At 38.4% G+C, this 20,833-nt stretch overlaps 1 protein-coding gene across 4 annotated transcripts in view; it reads left to right on the top strand.

The window, feature by feature from the left end:
- ZNF385D (zinc finger protein 385D) overlaps positions 1-20,232 on the top strand; it is an 889,595-nt gene extending 869,363 nt beyond the window's left edge. For all 4 annotated transcript variants that reach the window (XM_060638563.3, XM_060638562.3, XM_060638564.3 and 1 more), the window contains 4 exons: positions 6,508-6,738; positions 13,754-13,932; positions 14,987-15,088; positions 17,130-20,232. In XM_060638563.3, the coding sequence (XP_060494546.1) occupies positions 6,508-6,738; positions 13,754-13,932; positions 14,987-15,088; positions 17,130-17,363 (746 nt within the window). In that variant the 3' untranslated portion in view covers positions 17,364-20,232. The remainder of the gene's footprint in view (positions 1-6,507; positions 6,739-13,753; positions 13,933-14,986; positions 15,089-17,129) is intronic.
- Positions 20,233-20,833: the final 601 nt, after the last annotated feature.

The following is a 20,833-nucleotide window of genomic DNA, read 5'->3' as shown; positions in this document are numbered from 1 at the left end:
TCCCAAGCCAGGACCTTTGGATGGTGGCTGGATCCACCCAAATCAGGTCGCCTGCTGGGGAGGTAACACTTTCTTCCCACCCTCATTTTGTAAACTCAGGATTTCCAGGCAGTTTGAAGCCCTTCCTATACCATCATAGCAGAGGGGAAGAGGGGAGGGAGGAAATTTGTGGGGGAGGGACTTTGCTCAGGTGATTTGATAGAGCCACATATGAACGAAATAACTTTTTTTTCTCGTTTCCAGATACAAGCTTTGGTGTCCTGCCACCTCTCAGTGCACATAGATGTATGCACACACACACACACACACACACACACACACACACACACACTCGTGAGATATTAGTCTACACAGGCCACTGAGGCAGCCATTCCAGCCCTCACTTCCCTTTCCTATAATTCCCACTTGCTCAATTGGCTATCAGACACTCTAAAAACTTTTTTACAAGATCAGTGCATTAAAAAAATAGGCTTTTGTTTCAGTAGCTCATGATATGTGGAGCCCTCAAAACTACAGTGCCCAGTGCACAGGTCATTGCCGCCTGGGTCTAACAGTGTGCTCAATAAATGTTAGTTAAATTAAATTAAATTAAATCAAATCCATAGGAAAGAAACTTCCAGTAGTAATTTCTAAAAACTTGTGATTTTTTTTTGTCAGGAGGCACCTTTTTTTGTACTTTGGAATGTCAGCATATTTAAGAGGAAGCAGCTGTTCTCACTTGTTAGCAAGCCCGGGTGAGACTTAAATTCACACGAGGAGGAAGGACATAAATTGTATATAATTCTCAGTCTTTAATCTGCGGGAAAACATGATGAGCATCTTTGGATCATAATACTAATTCCTGTTACCTGCAAGGAAACTTAAGTAACTCAGCTGTGGTTGTCCGACTTGGGTTATGAGGTCTGTGTCTAGGAGAATAAATTTCTTACCCAGGCCATGAAACTTGGCTGCTCTATTTTATTACCTAGAATTCAAGTCGTTGTTATCTTCTGGAATCTTTTCTTGTACAAGGATGAGGGCCACAAATGGTCCACTCTGAATACTGACAAGTTTTCTTTCATTCTCAACTAAAGCCCCATTCCACCAAGTATCAGCAATCTGTTTTGATGCCAAAGCCAAATAGTGATTGTTGCAGTAATGAATATTTGCTACAGGGCACTGGCAGAAAACATGCACAGAAATGCAAACCCAAACCATCTCAAACGTTTTTCTTCCCACTGAACAGCACCCATTATTTTCGACTCCTTGTCACATATATTGTTCTTAGAGGGCCATTGGTTGAAGAGTGCAAAGAAATCTGAGTCCACCTTTGGGAAACATTAGGAAAAGTGAATCATTATTCCCGTTTCTCATCTTTTGGAAAGAAAAGACAAGACAAGACAAGAAAGAAGGATTGGGGAGGGAGGAAAGATGGAAGGAAGGAAAGGAGGAAGGAAGGAAGGAAGGAAAGAAAGAAAAGGAAGGAAGGAAGGAAGGAAGGAAGGAAGGAAGGAAGGAAGAAAGGAAGGAAAGAAAGACATGGAGTGGGAGGGAGGAAGGAAGGGTTGGAGAGAGAAAAGGAAGGATTGTAACGAGGAAGAGCTGTACTTTTACCATTTTGCACAAGAGATTGAGAGCTGTAAATTATTTTTTTCTCCCCTCCTTCCAGATGTATTCCAGTAACTTAATACTTGAGCTTAAGTGGATGATTGAACATATGTGATTGACTCTAGTTCTGGCCATGTTTAGTTTCTTTTAAAGTCAAATTTTTAAGATGCTATCTACAGACATGCAAAATAAATCATAACCAATTTGAACTAGCTGAAGAGGATGTAGTCAGTTCTTTCATTAAAAAAAATCAAAATTTTAGCATAAAAAAAATAGAAGAGCTTGTGCTTCTGAGCCATACTGTCTGAGTTCAAATCATTGCGCCACACCTGGGAGCTCCGGCTTTGGGCAAATCCATATCTCAATTCCTTCTCATGATGGGGATAGAAATGGTATGCCCCTCTTAGGTTTTTATGAGAATTGAATGAATTCATACTTGTAAATGCTTTAAAAGTGATTCAGTAAACATTAGCTGTAATTGTTGTTCATTCATTCATTTGTTCGTTCATTGTTTTCTTTTCATAAATATTTGAGTGTCTTTTTTGTGACAAGTATAAGTGTAAGGATATAGCAATGCTGATTAAAGATTTCACTTTATTATTATTTCAGCTTAGCACGAGGTGTCTCATAAAACCTTTAGTACGTGATGGTTAGTACGTGATGGATATTTATTGGTCTTGTGGATTAGTATATATAGAACCTGGCACAAAATAGCTGCTTAATAAATGTTGATGGCATGAAGTTTGAATATGTGAGTCATTGCAATACAGGATACTAAGCACTTAATTTAGAATTGGGATATGCAATGTCAAGTCCCAGTGTCTACCTTAAAGCACTATGTAACCTTGAGAAATTTACTGAAAAATTTTACTCTGAAAACCAAGAAAACTATACTATGAAACCACGAAGATATCCTTTAATTATGATTCTACAAAGTAACTGAAATGATGCACTATTTGTTGGCTGGTTATGATTCTATTTTTCTTCAATTTAATGAACTTTAAATTTTAGAATAGTTTTAGATTTACAGAAAAGGTATAAGAATATTGTGGAGGGTTTCTGTATTTACTGCATCCAGTTGCCCTTATTGTTAACATCTCACATTATTATAGAGCATTTGTCATAACTAATGAACCAATCCTGATACATTATATTAATTAGAGTCCAAGTTTCGTTCACATTTCCTAAGTGTTTACCTAATGTCCTTTTGTCTCACCCTCCCCCCTGCCACACACACACAGGATCCCTACCAGGGTATGATGTTATAATTAGTCATCGTGTCTCCTTAGACTCATCTAGGTTTGACAGTTTCTCAGACTTCCCTTGTTTTGATGAGCTTAACAGTTTTGAGGACCATTAATCATGAATTTCATAAATTGTGTTTAAATTTATGTTTGTTTAATGCTTTTTCCATGTTCAGACAGGGGTTGTGAGTTTGGGGGAGGAAAATCTTAGAGGTAATTCTTCTCACATCTTATCAAAGGTATATGCTGTTAACATGAACACCCATTTAAGATTTGACTCTTATGAGTGGATAAGGATTATTATAATTGGTAATTTAATATACCATATTAAAATCTCTTTGCTAGGTGTAATTTTCTAGGCAATGTATAACATAGGTGATTGTCTTCTAATACGGCATAATCTTGCAGCACCTGGGTGGCTCAGTCAGTTAAGCAGCTGACTTCATCTCAGGTCATGATCTCACGGCTCATGAGTTCAAGCCCCGAATTGTGCTCTCTGCTGTCAGCTCAAAGCCTGCTTCGGATCCTCTGTCACCCCCTCTCTCTGCCCCTCCTGGGCTCGCGCTCGCCCTGTCTCAAAAATACATAAACATTAAAATTTTTTAATGCCATATTAATGGCATAATCTTAAAATATAATTACTTTACTTTTTTATGAAAAAATCCCCTCACCACTGATAAACGAAAAGTAACTGAAAAACTCATGTCTTATTATAAATTAATAGTAATCCTACCTATGGACATAACATTTATATATTCAATTCAAAATGAAAAACATAACTATTTGTATTTCTTTCAAATTACTTGCCAAATGGAGAAAATAACAGATTTGTACTCAGCTATGAGGTCTTAAAAGACCAAAGTAGAGGTTCCAGAAGTTAGGCATTTTGATACTAATTCCCCTAAACCTAGCTCATGCAAAGGACCTGCCTTAAGAAATGTTAATACTTCATTAAGCCCTAGGCATAGAGAAGCTGGCAGTTCTAATCTTGTGGCATCCTTGGTCTAAATGTACGTTATCCTCTGAGGTTAGAAAACGACTAATGTAGCTGTCACAGGGATTAGGAGATCCATGGTTTTGTTTACTCTGTACTTAAGAATTTCAGTGTAAATAGGGAAGCTGGTTTAGGACTACTACGATCGATGCTACGCAGTTTTCAGATCAAGACATAAAATCAGCATTGTCAATCCAGAGGAAATGTTGTATTACTCGGGACATCTTTACTTAGAATTAAATGAAATAAATATCCATAGTGTCATATGCTCTGGCTCTACATGTAGCCACACAAAGTTTAAATATATCTATATTTATGGTTGTCACTCCCCATGAGAGCGGATCGTAAGAATAATTTAGCAGTTTTAGCCTACTGCCATTTGTGGCCTTAGTATGACGAATCACAGTCTTGGGCAAGAATATCATCCACAACATCTTTTTTTTTCTTTTTTAAATCCCTGATTTTTTCAGTCTATAAACACTTTGCCTTGACTCACCATATTCTATTTGTGTGACCTTGGGAAATTTTCTTAACTTCTGGAAGTTCCTCAAGTTTGTGTGAAGCATACATGAAATCATGTATCTAAAACATTTAGCAAATTAACTGGGCATTTGTTATTTATTCACAGACACATGCGTATGCTTTCAAACAGTCATTTCTGGTTTGTTGGGAGCAATGAAAAGCTACTAGACTGTCTTAAAGTGGTCATTCCATTTTATGCCATATCTAGGTTCTCAGAAATATTTTCTAGCTGTTAACTGATGTTTTAATACTGGTACCTCAATAGATAAGCAAAAACTAATCAGGAAATAGACTTGTCCGTGTTCAAGGGAATGAATGTATTCTGGTGGCAAAACTTGGTGTTCGAGTAATTTTATTTATTTTTCCCTAATCACGAGAAACTGATGAGCAGTTTGACTTTTTTTTTTATATGGTTGGGGATATTCTTCAAAAAGGAGGCTTCCTTGATGATCTCAGAAGCTAAATAAGTGATTAAACACTTTTGAAGTATGAGGCAAAGGAAATAAGATCCAGATGAATTGTTTTATACAACAGCCCTCAACAAGAGCCCATTTCTCTTCTTCTTCTTTTTTTCTTTTAACATTTATTTATTTTTGAGAGACATAAAGAGAGCATGAGCAGGGGAGGGGGGGGGGGAAAGAGAGAGAGAGAGAGAGAGAGAGAGAGAGAATCTGAAGCAGGCTCTAGGCTTCCAGCTGTCAGCACAGAGCGTGATGCAGGGCTCAAACCCACGAACCACGAGATCATGACCTAAACCAAAGTTGGACGCTTAACCAACTGAGCCACCCAGGCACCCCATCTCTTCTTATTGACTAGTGTTTCTGATGCCCTATTTGGGAAAGAAGCCACAACCAGTCTCACCTAAATCCCCACCTGTATATCCGGATCAAAGGAAATACCCAGGTTAAAAGGCATTTTGTAACTGCGATCAACTGTTGGTAGTGTGACCTAACCAGCATTTTTGAGGACAACACTTCATTGCAGGCAGACCACTGTCCCTTGTAACCACGCCTGATCCATTTATTATGAACTTTTCAGTGTGGCATTAGTGACCACAGCAGTATCTGGAATGAGAAACAGTTCCAAGAGCAGCTGTACCTAGGGAGACAGCCTGGGAATATTTTGAATAGAGGTTAAGAACCAGCCAGCTGGGAGGCTGAGTAAAGAGTATAAAAGACGAAAGGATACGAACACAGAGCTTCTTTGCAATTTGCTATTGGATATGGCAAACACTGCTAATTATAATTGGTAATTGTTGGTGTATACCTAAGTGAAGTCAGGATAAAGTAGCTTTCCTTCAGAAGTTGACCTCTCCAGATTTAGAATCAGACTTCAGAGCCAGATGGGTTGTAGGGTTCCAGTATACCAACACTTTCATGGTCATCTGACTCTCAAAATGATGAGGTGACATTAACATGGTGTGATCAGCCTGTGAGTTTCTTGTACAGAGGCCATTGATGTTTGAATACTATGTCACAGACTCCCTGAGCACAGCCTGGTACAGAGCATGCATTTAATCAATACACCAGAGTAGAATTCCTCTTGTTTATATGTTGATGATCCCTGTACCTGGTGTTGAATATACAATTCTTTGTAAATAGGGCAATGGTTTTCTAAATTGTTGATCTGAACAGAGCAATATGTCATCAGGATTCCATGTTTTCTCTTTTTTTGCGCAAGTATATACAAAAGGATCGGTACTTGTATTTACTTAAAGAGATAAATGTAGAAGGAAAATAGACTAGTCAAGAAAAATAAAAATATCTTAAAAGTGTTTATCCTCTATTTTGTCAAAAATCCTCTGTGTAGAAATATACATATGCAAAATACAATATACTGTAAAGATGATTTTATTAAGGCCATATGGTAACAAGAGAAATCTGTGGGTATGTTTATTTGCCCCACAGGAAAAAAAAATTAAGTGTATTTGGGCATATTTTTAAGAATTATCTATGCCTTTGATATCAATATACGCAATTACATGTGGCCGTCTATGCAAATATCTTCATGAGATGATTGACCCATACCACAGTCGCCAAGCAGCAATTGCTGATTGCCCTTATCATTATTAGCGGAATGTAATGTTAGTGATACATTTCCAAATAGGGAAAGATAATACCACTGTTTTGTCCTCTTTTTTCTATGCTATTTGGAATGCAGACAGTACCGCAGGGACACCAGCAATATCAACGACAACTGTGGAAATTCGCAAAAGCAGTGTTATGACAACTGAGATCACCTCCAAAGTGGAAAAAAGCCCCACAACAGCCACTGGCAATAGCTCATGTCCTTCCACGGAGACCGAGGAAGAAAAGGCAAAACGGCTTCTTTACTGTTCACTATGCAAGGTTGCTGTCAACTCTGCCTCACAGCTGGAGGCACACAACAGTGGTGAGATGAAGCGATTTCTTTTCTGTCTCAACAGTTCTTCAATTATCTTCCTCTGAATGGGTTAGATCTTTTGCAGCAGGGGACAAAGGGTTGGCGGAAAACTGGCAATTATTACATGGAATTCATTAACTGTTACAAAATAAAAATGACATGCAAAGTGTCATTTACATGGGAGCAAGAGAGGACTTCCAGGGCTCCTGTGCCTCGATGTGTATGTGTTTGTGTTTATGAATGTGTGTGTGTGTGTTATTAAACATTAGGAGATAAAGTAAAATATTCTAAAGTCTAAGATTTGCATTTATTTGATTTCTAAATTGCTATACACTCCCACACATTTGCTTCTAAATGAAGTTTGCTGAAGTTTTTATCGGTGGTTACAAAATTTGGTTCCATAACTCCATGTGATTTTAGGTGAAACCTCGCTGTTATGGTCTTAATGGCAAATAATACTATTTGGGCTAAATCTGTATCACCTGGACACTTTACCGTAAAGCGTTTATTATGGGCAACCATTGAGGTATGTTCCCCACATGTGATATTTTATTTACTCTTTGTGACAACCTAAACATACTATTCTTGCTATTTGACTGAAGCTCAGGTGAGGCACATGACCAATTAAGCGACTAAGCCATGACGTAAACTTAGGTCTCTCCAACTTAAACACTAAACTTGAACATATCATAACAAGGATGAAATGTTTCCCCAGTATATTTCAATTCCATCCATCTGTTCTGTATTATATCTATAGAAAGATAATGTATAGATATTATATCATACCAAAACCTATCTATCTAGATAAATACATACAGGGAGAGTATAGCTCTATCTATATATCTATCAATAAAATCTAGATGATATCATATATAGATATATAGATATAGATAATCGTATATATATCCTGCCTAAGATTTAAGCCAGCCCTTTGGCCCAAGATTAGATTTTCTCTCAAAGACTGTGTTCGTTGCCGGGACCCTGTCAGCAATTACAGTAAAAACAGAATCATTTGTAAATGATACCGTAGGTTAATGTTGCAGCTATATGTTCACTGTCATTGGCCACTGTGCTGCACAGTAATATCCAAGTATTGACTTCAGTGTTCTGAGGGAGTAATTGCAGGTGGAGAGCAATTCCTTCAGTCCGTGTCTTCCTCCTGCACGCAACATTAGTTGTCGTCCGGGAGTTCATGGGTTCAGGGCCTGAGAACGCAGAAGAAGATCTGGCCCCAAGTCAGAATCTATATACCATGCAGACATGCCTCGAGTTTTACTCATGCAAATATATTAGTCAGGGATGCAGGGTAGTTGGGAGAGCGAAAACATCGTTGGAGGTCCAGTTATTTCTCAAGAATTCTTGATCCTTCTGCATAGTGACAGAGAAACACATTCATTTGGGGGGGGGGGGGGATCAACTCTGACAGATAAACAAAACCATACCCTTTGAGGCTGGCGATAACTTATCAAGAATTTGGGCATCCTTCTTGAATTCTTATCAGAAACATCTGATTAAGAAGCAAAGAGTAATTAGTTATTTCATGATATCACACCAGGTCAGCACTTTTCATATTCCAATTCTATGATGCTCATCTCTGCTTTGCGTTGTCAGAAATAGCCCATGAGCTTTAAATACATACTCACCCATGTCATTATATATATATTTCTTATATCTAGGGATTCTGATTTATTATATATCCAAGCCTAGAAGCTATAGTATTGGGGAAAAGAAAAAAAAAAGCAAACACAAAATCCTCACAAGTGTTGTGCAGGCAGAGCTTAAGGTAGTAAATGTGGTTGTCACCTCTACTATGAGTCCCTTTATAGGGATGTCCCCTCCAACCCTTTGTCCTAGTCAGGAGACTGTCCCCATTCCCCCTAAGCTTAGGTTTCTCTAGCCCTGCATTTCCCTTCCTACCTCAGAGATCTTTCTCTCAGGTCCAGGCCCTTCTTGGAGGCCTCACACTAAACGTGCACGAGCCAGCTGTGCCAGAACTGGAGACGGCAAAGGAAAGCAGGTGGACAAGTAGACGTGTCTAACCCCCTTTGTGTGCCATTTTTGATCTCCAGATTCAGCTCTCTTATTTGTAACGGAAGCGGTGTCGAGAGGCTCCCTGCGTCCAGGACATTCTCTAAATGTAGATGATGAATGCAGTCCTTCCCATATTCATACAACTGCCCCTTATCCACTGATCCCCTGGTTCCAGCATCTTTCCCTTAGGACCCCATGTGGGGAAACCCATGGGGGGTGGGGAGATAGAAGGAGACGGGCTTACCTGTATGATCACTCTCCTTTCAGGAAAAGGAGTAGTTGTTGTAGGATCCATCATAGGGTTAGTGTGTGTTTTAGTTTGGGTTCTGTTAGAAGCAGACTCGGAGACCAGGATTTGAGAGCAGATAGTTTCCAGGAGAGGCCAAGGGAACAGGTTAGGAAGCGAGAAAAGGTAACAGGGCAGGAAGGCAGCCAGTACAGTGCCCGTCACTAGGCAGTTACCAACGTGGGCAACTGACGCTCGCCAGACAAAACCATGACACCCCACGGCTCACACTGTGTTTCGCTGCTTTAAACATAGAAACTTCCAGCAGTCACATAAAATGACAGAATTGAAGCAACCCAAATTCTGTCGCTTCATTTTTACAATCATGGTGGTGTCGTCGTTCATCTATAAAAATACAGGGGGCCGCAGGGGTTGAAGGCATGAACCGCAGCCTTCGTGAGCTTGAATGATTGTGAACTGTTATGGACTCGCTAACAAAACAAGAGCCCGTAGCTGAGTTCCTGTGTGTGCGCGGCCCGCTGTGTAATAGAGAGGTCTACAGACCAAGTTCCATGTAGCATGATGCTTAGTATAGGGTAAGTAAGTAACACAATGGGCTAATTTAATACATGCTAAATCTCAACAGTAAACACACCAATGGTGTAGAATATAGATCAACAAAATGTTTTCTAGGAAGAAGTCCTTTATCATGGACGTTGTTTAGAGTTGCCAGTTCATGGCCCTAGTGGAAAGCAGACTGCTTTTGTAGTCCATTTAATTATTGTTTTCTAATTCTCTTTAATGGACCCCTGGATTACCTGCATCTGGAACAGACCACAGTCACTGCCTTAGTGCCCCACTGCCCCCACACTCACCCCTACCCACCCAACGCCACCAATATCACTTTAAAAGAATTCCCTGCTTTCTTTTAGAGCCACAGATGAGGAAACCACCGTTGAGATTGGGCTGTTTTTCAGGGAGCCAGGTTTGAAAGCCAATTTTGATCAAAAGCAACCAGGCTGCAGGGTGGGGAGATGTGTCTTTTGCATCTAAATTGTAATTCTAAGTAGTTTTCCCCCCTTTTTCCCTTTTAGAAACACATATGCATGAAATAAGGCCTATAGCTGTGAATGTAGAGTTCTGCATTTATGGTTTTTCTTTTAATCTCAAAAACACATTCTTAATCATAAACAGATTTTGATGCTATAGTTTCCATCAAACACTGCCTCTTGTATATTGCTATGGAATGAGCTAGAAGTGATCAGACTATTTTTACCTCAGATCTGTAAATAACATTTCTATGTGAACCTGGGCAAGTCATTTGTTCTCTTTGAACCTACCCCTTCCCTTTCTCCTTTCTTCCTTTCTTCCTTCCTTTCTTCCTTTCCTTTCTTTTCTTTTCTTTTCTTTTCTTTTCTTTTCTTTTCTTTCTTTTCTCTTTCTTTCTTTCCTTCTTGCCTTTCTTTTCTTCCTCTTTCCTCCCTCCCTCCCTTTCTTCCTCTCTTCCTTCCTACCTCCTCCTCCCCCTCTTCCTCCCCCTCCTCCTCCTTCTTCCTCCTCCTCCTCCTCTTCTTCTTCTTCTTCTTCTTCTTCTTCTTCTTCTTCTTCTTCTCTCTCCCCTTCTCTCTCTCCCTCTCTCTCCATCTCAGAGCTAAGAGGCCATATGGCATCTTGTAAGGATGAGTTATTATGGCACGATTATTAGTATGACCACAGTTGCTTCTAGCGTTATCTGGGGATCAGTTGTGTTATTTCACTTGCTTTCTCTTTTTATTTTTCACTAAAGTTGCAGTTAATTGGTTTATATTCCATAATATTGGAATGCAGGATTCGAATACGGGCATTCTGGCTTTGCATGTTTTGTTTGTTTGTTTGTTTGTTTGTTTGTTTTGTTTGTATGAATTTGAGAAGAGAAGTAGTTCTCCTAAGCTTACAAGCATGATTCACAACCAGTCTAAGAATATTTAAAACAACTTAAGGGGACCTACTCTTTTCAAAAGATCCGAAAGTCCCCTTTTAGTTGTATGTTATAGACACAGATAATACAAAAAATATGTTTTGTCTTTGTCTTCAAAGAAATCTCCCCAAAACATTCCACTAGGTAATGCTTTCCTTAGGTAATTTTGATGGTTTTCTCTATATAATAAAAAATCCAAACCTTTTAAATGTTTTATAGTTAATGCTCATTACTAATTTGGGCAAATTTTTCTGGTAATCACTTGAAGTGGTAACATTTGATAATATTCACTAAGCTCATTCAAGCTTTTTTATCCCTAGACAGAGCTTATGCTACCCCTCACTAAATTTTAATATGCATAAAAGGCAGTTATCAAAGGATAGACTTCACTAAATTTTAAAGTGCTTAGCGATTTCTAAATTTTCGCCTAAATAAAACCAACACCATTAAGAAAGAGGATAGACTAAAATGTGTAGAACACATGGAAATGCCAAAAGTAATCCTTAAAACAATAAATGCATTTAATGCAGCACTTCAGTAGAGCAGATAATTTCTTTTTTCACAGCTGAGGACACTGAGGCACAAAGACATGTAAACCACACAGCTAATGGAAGCAAACTCTGACTCATACCATGCCGGAGTCTGAGCTCACAATGCTCTTTACAGATATTTGTTCACTGGTCTTTAAAATATCTAATACTTGACCTAGTCTTCACTGATTCTCTACTATGTGTCAGGCACTGAGAATAGAGTATGAGCAAAACCCAGGGTTTCCTTTAAGAAGCCCATGTCTAAGCCATGCCTCTGTGTTCAGGAAGAGAATAGGTAAAGACTTGTTTCATTAAGGCATCTCTCATTTCATATTTCAAGTGAAAGTTCATTTAAGCCAGTCAGCTGTGGTCAGTGTCCATGGCCTTGTTATCAAGGTCCAAAGATTATCTGGCACTCCTATTGAGAATCTTCTAGGGTAACGGTAAGACTCTCAATTACAAAAGAGGTTAACCAGGGTGAATCAAGAGTCCCTCCAAAAAGTCAGAGTAACATTCAGTCTCCAACTGACTACTTCTTAGACATTGATAAGCCAAACCAGCCCAGGAATCCTTCTCAGTCTGATTGAAGAAGCTGCATGGAAAAATATTTTGATATAACCACCTGTTTAGATAAAAAAGGTTGGACAACTGTCCAGACACATACACACAGTGACACAAATTACATATATACATATATATATGTATACATATATACATATGTGTGTGTATATATGTGTGTGTGTGTGTGTGTGTGTATATATATGTGTGTGTGTATATATATATATATGCTCCCTAGAACATTGTTTTACTCTACACTGGCTTACACCAACTTCAGAGTAGAAAGTGTTTGTATCTATTTTGCAAGGGGGATAAGTGAAAGCGGACTGCAGGGAGGCCTCCCACCAGAACCACAGAGCAGTGCTGTGGCCCATATTTCAAGTCCTCCTGTCTACTTACAAGGTGTTGACCTTTTTCCCTTTCCTTAATATGTTGGGATATGAACATTTTCACAGCTATGGATAAGAATATGTCATTCAAAGTGGGGAATCTATTTTGTAGAAATATACATTTGTTTATATTGGGTTCAGTAAAGTTGTAATCGTTTTGAAAGAGAAACGTGACTGTAAACCTGTTTCATGTATTTCACTGCCTCTTATTTAAGGCAATGGTGATTGGCACTGACCTCGTGTGGCCCTCACTGTGTTTTCTTCGTTAATATTCAATGGTTCTGGGAGGCTGGCTCAGAAATCAGAAGTTAAGAATCTTATTTTTTATCCTTACAGAGCTGATACCAATCTAACAAATAAATCTAATAAATATTAAATCCAATAAATCTATTAACAGATCTAATAGATACAATTAGGAAAAGAGAAACCACTGAAAATGGATTTAGAAAACCAGAATGGCAAAAAGGACATAAATGATTAACAGAGAAAATTTCATAGCAACACCATATGACTAAGTGAGAAAAATAAAGAATATTTATCAACACTAAGGGAAAGAAAATTGCGAACAAAGTTTTGAGGGAAAACTCCCATGCATGAACTCTAGTAATTGAAAAAAAAGTATTGAGAACTGGAGTTACACTACTTATGTGTGAGAGTCCAAAGATGTTATTGGTTTACTAAAAAGAAGTATTTACTTAGAGTGTATCTGCATACCCTCTCACCCCTCATCATCCTGGTCATTTGTTTATATATTTGAAATTACATAACCAATCAGTGTGGGCTTTACTCTCTTAACAGGGCCCCCTGTCATTAAGATCTTTATACTATTACTCTTTTTTACTGAACCTAGACACATGACCAGGAAAGCTTGTTTGCATTCTGTTTAGAACATGGGTATTTAATTAGTGCCACTTCTGTAAACACACCATGCTTAAACTGATTACATTTGTTACAAATCACCTCCAACTATACCTTTAGCAACTAAATCACTCTTCCTCATCAGCTATCATTTATGTCTTATTAGCATCAAGAGGAAATGAAACAAAGTCACACCCATTTAGTTTCATCTCAGGATGCTCCCGTGCAGGTGCTGTATTAATGGTGCTGGTTTGTTATGTGGTACGCTATAAAAACATGAGTAATTAAGTGATATTGTGTCAGGTGGTCAGACAACATTGTCTTCTAAGTTAAGCGTATTTCAATCATAACCCTTGGAGGAACTGCTCTAAAACTAGATACCATATTTTGTTATTGAATCATTTCTTAAAGGCATCTACTAGCTAAGAATTTTTTCTATTTTTTTTCTTCCTTTTGTTCTAAATATTTCTGGCAGGTACTAAGCACAAAACCATGCTAGAAGCCCGGAATGGAAGTGGGACTATCAAAGCCTTTCCTAGGGCAGGCGTGAAAGGCAAAGGACCAGTTAATAAGGGAAACACAGGTCTGCAAAACAAAACGTTTCACTGTGAAATCTGTGATGTGCACGTCAACTCGGAAACACAACTTAAACAGGTAGACAGCGCATATTCTAGAAACGAAAACAGATAGGGGACACCCTTATGGGCAGAATATGTGTGATTCCTTTATTCCCTTTCTTTCCTATTTTCCTCTCCCATCCATCCATCCATCCATCCACCCATCTGTCCATCCATCCATCCATCCATCCACTTGTCTTGTATTCATTGCCCTTATTTAGTAATGCTTATGTCAGTTGCCAGGGGGAATACTAAGATGTAATGTTTTCTAAGGCCTTTCAGAAATTGTCTGAAGTGAGTTTGTACTATTCTTATATCTGAAGAGTGGGAGAAAAAAGGGGTATGAGATCTTTTCTCTACCAGGTTTCCCCCTCAACAGTGTTGATTTTCTTTAAAGGTCAAATTGCAATGTTCCCTTTTTACTTGTTTAGACATTTACATGCTACAACTAATTTTATACTGTTCTTTTATTTTATGTACTTTATTACATGGTGGTGTACTGTATTTCTAAACCCTGCAGTGATCTGCTAAAGAGATTACTAATCCTATTGCATTCGCTTTTTCTGTGAATAGCCTTCCAAAGAGATCAGCTGTACAGAGGAAGGGCCGGCCCTCGTACTGTGTTGTGTTTTATATGCATATGTACAAAATTGGACTCATTTTATGCACCTTAGTTATTTATCTTTAGAATTTAGGGGATTGACATTTGGCTGTACAAATGTGAGGATAAATATTAGTATGGAAATAAATTCATGCCTGCCTGGGCATCTTTGTTTATTTGCACATAAAATTCCTTTAGACATTCCTTTCCTTTGTAAACTTTCAAAAAAGGAGATCTGTGCAGTGATATAGAGAAAAGCTGGGAAAAAGAAGAGCCTTCTATCCATTAAAAATATACTAAAATGGGTAGCATAAAAGTATATATCCTCAAGCCATCAGGATCCAAGGACAAAAGTGCATGCTTTTTTATTTTGGTGTTTCTGCAACTTCTGTGAAGTAACTACTACCCTTCTTCAGGTTAAAACAGTATTTATAAGGGGGGTTTGGGGATGATTTTTTTTAAAGCTGTCATTTTTAATTGCTTTTAATAGCACATTAGCAGTAGAAGGCACAAAGACAGAGCTGCTGGGAAGCCCCCGAAACCTAAATACAGTCCTTACAACAAACTACAGAAGGCAGCACATCCACTGGGGGTGAGTGTCTTTGTTGCTTCTCAAATGATAGTGATCTTGAATGTCCGACAATCTGCTGAACTTGATTTTTTTTTTTTTTTTTGGTCAGTTACTGTATGAAATAAATGGAAGGTACCTAAGTAATGACAAACAGCTGATTAGAGAGTCCAGACCCTGCTCCACCAATAGAATTACTTGTTTCATGAGTTGTTTCTGTGGTTTGCCACTTTTGGCCATAGTCCAGCACCTTTATCTTTTGGAGTTGGGCTCTGGTTAATGACAGAAGCATGGGGAAGGGAATAAAGCCAATCGTTGGAGTCAGGTAAGTCATTACATGAAATCACATGAAATCTGGCCCTGCCGTTAGTTCATAATTTCAGGAAAGGTCAGTGAAAAATTTCTCCGAGGGACAAAACATTGGTGTTGATGATGCCCTCAACAGTTTTGGATTTTGAATAACAAAGTCTGAAAGGCATGGCTTATTTTATTGAATTATCAAACCAAGGACAGTATCTAAGGCCTGGGGAAACACTTTCTGGGAGATGCCCCCTTCCCATTACCCCAAATATGCCATTTAGATTAGTGAACACACTAGTATTAATGTCCCGGCCTGGAATTTTTGTAGGAACTTAAGGGAAATCTGTGAAACCTCCTGATAATTTCAAGCGAATATTTATGACCATGTGCTTCTTCTTTTTTTTTTTTCCTTTGTCAAATTGACCACAGATTTCTCAGGGATACCCAGGGCTCAATGAAGAGTTAAGAACAACTGATCTATATAGTATGTGCTGAATTATGCACTTTGAGATCTGTTTTCTTCAAAATAGATCTTATTAATAATTGGTGCTATTGTGTGCTGCTGGCCTGTGAAAATATAGTTAAAGGAAAACTGCAATCATCTATTATGAAACCTCAGTAGGAGTTGACCCAATTAATTTAGTAGCATCACCCATTTTTATGCAAATGAAGTCACTTTACTCTTTTGTACAGAAGCAATTTTAGCTGCATTGAAAAGCTGTGAATTCTATGCAGAGCTGAGGTTTCAGCACCACTAGTCATAACTTTGAGTGCTATTTCTGACCAGCATAGACACAAGTTTCAACAATCAAGTGAATGGTTGTTAAGTAAACAGGGAAGTCAAATTGTATTAACAAAACCTCAGTGGTAGCTCTGTGTTACTGTTTCCATAAATGGGAACATTCTTTCTGTGAGAGCAGCCATCTTGCTAATGCTACTAGCCAAAGAATGAACTGATTTTGGAGAGTAGAGTTGAGAGCATGTGGTTACCATGTGCCCAGAGAGGAAGCCGGAATGTCAGATTTAGGGGGAAGTAAGTGGTCTTTTCTTCTTCGTTGCAAGTGGAATTTTGTTATTTTTATTTCTCTTTATTAATACCTCACACCTTGCTGTGCAACTCAGTTTGTTCACTAGGATATGCTCCTAGTAGCTGACAGCATTAATAAATCTCCCTTTAAAAATATCTTCCCATGACAGTTAATGTGTGTGTGTAAAGAGTAAAAAACTCCCTATTTTTTTCTCAACATGAATAGTTTCCTACTTTATTGAGAAAAATAAAGTAAGGTTGCTGAGTACTTTTCTGGGGATTTTTCAACATCCTAGATTGGCCATCTTCAGTGATCTTCCAACTCTATCAAAGAAAAGATGTTTACACTTCCCATTATTTTTATTGATCATTCACAAGTGTGATTTCATCTTTGTACTTCTTTACTGCTTTATTTATTTATTTATTTATTTATTTATTTAGAGAGGCAGAGAGAGCAAGCAGGGGAGGAGCAGAGAGAGAGAGAGAGAGAGAGAGAGAGAGAGAATCCCAAACAGGCTTCACGCCCTCAGTGCAGAGCCTGATGCAGGGCCTGGACCAACCTGAGACGATCATGACCTGAACTGAAACCAAGAGTCGGAAGTTTAAAGGAACGAGCCACCCAGGCGCCCCAACTGCTACATTTTAAAAGCTGCCCATCATTTTGGATTCTGAGTGTAGATGCCCAAACTCTTGTCCTTCTGCCCTCTTTTTTTTTTTTTTTTCTTCTCTCCCTTGCAGGTAAAATTAGTATTTTCAAAAGAACCTTCAAAGCCATTGGCTCCGCGAATTCTACCAAACCCACTGGCAGCTGCAGCGGCCGCTGCTGCCGTGGCAGTGAACGCCCCCTTCAGTCTCCGAACTGCCCCAGCGGCAACACTGTTCCAGACCTCGGCGCTCCCTCCAGCACTCCTGCGGCCAGCTCCTGGACCTATTCGGACCGCCCACACTCCTGTGCTGTTTGCTCCTTACTGAATTCCAAATGGGAGTACTTGTACTGCAATAATTTTTCAAAAGACAAAACAAACAAAACAAAAGAGAACTATGCAGTGTTTATTTATAGTTTAAAGTATATCCGAAGAGCCAGGACTTTTGATAGTGAATTGAAAAGATTATTTAAAAAAATTTAAAAAAAAAAAGGAGGGAGGTTTGGGGGGGAGGGGAGGGGTGGTATTTTCTCCAAATTAAAGCATTCCTCTTGAACATTGATTGTTTTAGAAGTGATCTCCAGCATTGACTTGTAGTGGTATCTAGAACTTCTGAAGCCTTTGTGACTGTGCTTTTGGGCACCTATTTCCCTCTGCATTGTCTTTCCTGCTTTATGAAACAACTATACATTGTAAGGGCATTAACTGGTTCCAGTGTATATATATAATAATTTACTCTGTAGATTAAGATAATATGAAAAGAAGAAAAACAAAACAAAACAAAAAAACATAAAAACACACACACACACACACACACACACACACACACAAAAGCAACACTGTGAATAGTAGTACCCGTGCTGGTCCTCTTGCTATGACAGCAATTACTGGGTATTTATCCCAACAAAAGTAGATACAGTAGATGTCTTGTAAAACAATAGTGCTGTGTCTCAATCTATGCCACTAGGTTTTAAAGAGTCGCAAAAGGTAGAATGAACAACTATTTCATGCCAGTAAACAGTCAAACGATAAACAAACACCAGAGGGTTTGTGGAGGTGTTCCTGGTCCACATTCTCCCCCTTCTGTCCAGTTTGTAAGACTTTAAGTTGAGGACAAGAGAGCAGGGCTAAGCATCGAGATAGGGGAGACATTAATAAAGGTAGTTTCTTACAAAGTACTCATTTTCCCACCCTGAGGCAGTATTGCTGGAAATCGGGAAGGCTTTGTAAGGAAACTATATCTGAAAACAGGTAAACCCGTGCATCATGGGTGTTTCGAAAGAAATCAGTACAAGTGTTTTGTTTCATGGATAAGGAACGGTCACAACCTAAGATGATAATGCAAAGTAAAGGTTTTTCATGTTAGTGTATATCCAAAACAAGAAACAAAAACAAAAAAACACAGAGAATATTGCATCTCTGCAATATATCCCCTTTATATCATACCAGTAAGGCTGTGTCTTAGGCAAAGGTTTCTGCTTTGAATATGATGATAGATGTTAGCTATTGTTGTGGGCTTTTTCTTGTTTTTTAGATTTCCTACTGACATGATATAAACAATTAATATATATTTAAGTGTTAGCAAAACAAGAAAAATGACTCTGAGTTGATTGCAGACCAAGGATATAGTATTGGAAAAAAATCTGGTAGGACGCACTTGACCATCATTTCTCTAGTGGAGTTGTGAAATCTGGCAGCCTTCTGTGTTCACTGTAAGGCTGAAAGGAGTTGATGTTTTACCTTTAAAACAAGATTTATCAGGGGTATATATAAATATATGTATATTGTATATATGTTAGAAAGATTAAGAGAATAACTTATAAAAAGAAAATCTATATAAAATAATTATATAACCATCCCATGTTACATGTTATCATTAAGTTGGTAACGAATGGCATAAAAATAGCTGTGCCTTTAATTTGTGATAAAGGCTATTTGCTTTTTCCCATAGAAAGCTAACATATACCTATCACTATGATGGGGTTTGATGCAGCCAGTCTGTTGCATTAATAACAAGGATACTCAAACTTAGAACAATGATAAAACATGTACAAATCAACCCTACATGATTTAGGTTTAGAGAAAAAAAATATTTTTGAAAAGGTTTTGTAAAGACTATTTAAAATATAGGGAAGGGCTGGATATGGCCTTCCTAAAACTGCTCTTATCTAAACTGTAGTAACTTTTTGAGAGGTATAAAGATTCAAGATGAAACCATTTGAGAGATAGGTATTTAGCATTTGTCATTTTATATTTAAGAAACACCCATAGCGTGCTTGGTGCTCAACATTGAACGTGGTCTTTGGAGTTCTTCTCCACCATCTATCTAGCTATAGACATTTGTCATATAAACGTATCTTTAAAGCAGTTGGCTTTATATATCTTTTGTTAAACAAAAAAAAAAAAAAAAATAAGGGTAGAAGGAAGAAAGGAAGGTAGGAAGGAAGGAAGGGAAAAAAGGGAGGAGGGCAGACAGACAAGACAAAAAAGTATTTCATTAGTCCTTGGTAAAAAGAATTTCAAACCATACACGTCTGGTTAAACATGTTGGTTAGTATTAAAATTTGTTTTTTGAGAGTATCTGGTGATTTTACATTTACCAATACCTCTGCAATCTGGTGTTAGCAAGTGTTTCCTTTTTTCACTCACAGACCCTACTAGTTCAGTCAGATGGAAAGTTGCTCATGAGTTTGTTGTTTGGGGCTCTGTCTATATCTCGTGTGACCAGCTTCTGACCGATTTGAACTTAAGTTGCCTTTTTCTGCTTTGTCAAATATTTTTATCTTTCGCTATAAGTTAGCCTGAATCCTTATCCAACAACCTTTACCCCTGAGAAAACCTCTTTCTATTGGAGAACCTGATGTTAACTGATGCAATCTCACTACTCTGTGCTTTTGCTATTCTTTCCCCATTTTCACCAAAGTGAACAAGCCAGTCCACTAGAAGTCAGGGCCTGTGGGATGCAAAGAGTCCTGGATCACAAGATGTTACTAACTTTAATGATTTGCTGGGAGCAAACAAATCAGCCATATTTTCTCCATCAGCCATATGAGAAAACTCAGAAATACCTAACTCCCTTCTGCCTCACTTCGCTATGGAACCATTTTTGTTTAAATGGTCTCTTAAATTGGAGTTGTAATCATCAGTTGTCTTTTACTCACTACCTAATAAAGGATGAAGCCTAACTATAGAACTTACAGTGGATTTTCTGTGAATTGTTTCCCCCCATTCCACATATTTATCAACACCAGATCAACATCTATTACAGTTCAGACTGCTATAAAGCTATATCCTTTCCCGTAGGGAACCTTTTTCATGAATAAAGATCAATAATTCAGATTGGTCAGCATTGGTTCTCTGAAAATCCCCAGGGGTGGTCTGACTTTATGGTTATATATCCCTTCCCATGCATCACACCCGTGGTGAGGAAGTGATAGAGGAAGCATCTCCGATTTCATTTGAAACAGATATAAATGCATTGCAAGAACCAAATGCCTCTGGACAAAGCATTGCCACACCTCATCCAGATCATCCAGACAAATGGGAAACAGTCGTTGGGGAGGTACTGTATTTCTCTTTTGAGAAAACAGGTGATTACACATAACAAATTGTTCCTGTCACCGGTCTTAATCTTTGAAGGGTTCTATTCACGTGAGCAAACATGGTTGGCTTTTGGCATCACTGCCTCATCTGTAAAGACTGCAGTCTTTAGGTACCATTAGGCCTCCCTTCATCCACTGCGATAATTCACTGCTGTTATCATCAGAGATCTAATTTGGGTTCTTGAAAGGTGCTACA

The sequence above is a fragment of the Panthera onca genome, chromosome C2 (assembly GCF_046562875.1).
Source record: "Panthera onca isolate mPanOnc1 chromosome C2, mPanOnc1 haplotype 2, whole genome shotgun sequence".
Lineage (NCBI taxonomy): Eukaryota > Metazoa > Chordata > Mammalia > Carnivora > Felidae > Panthera > Panthera onca.
Note: the sequence above shows the minus strand (reverse complement) of the source record. Positions and strands in the feature narration are given on the sequence as shown.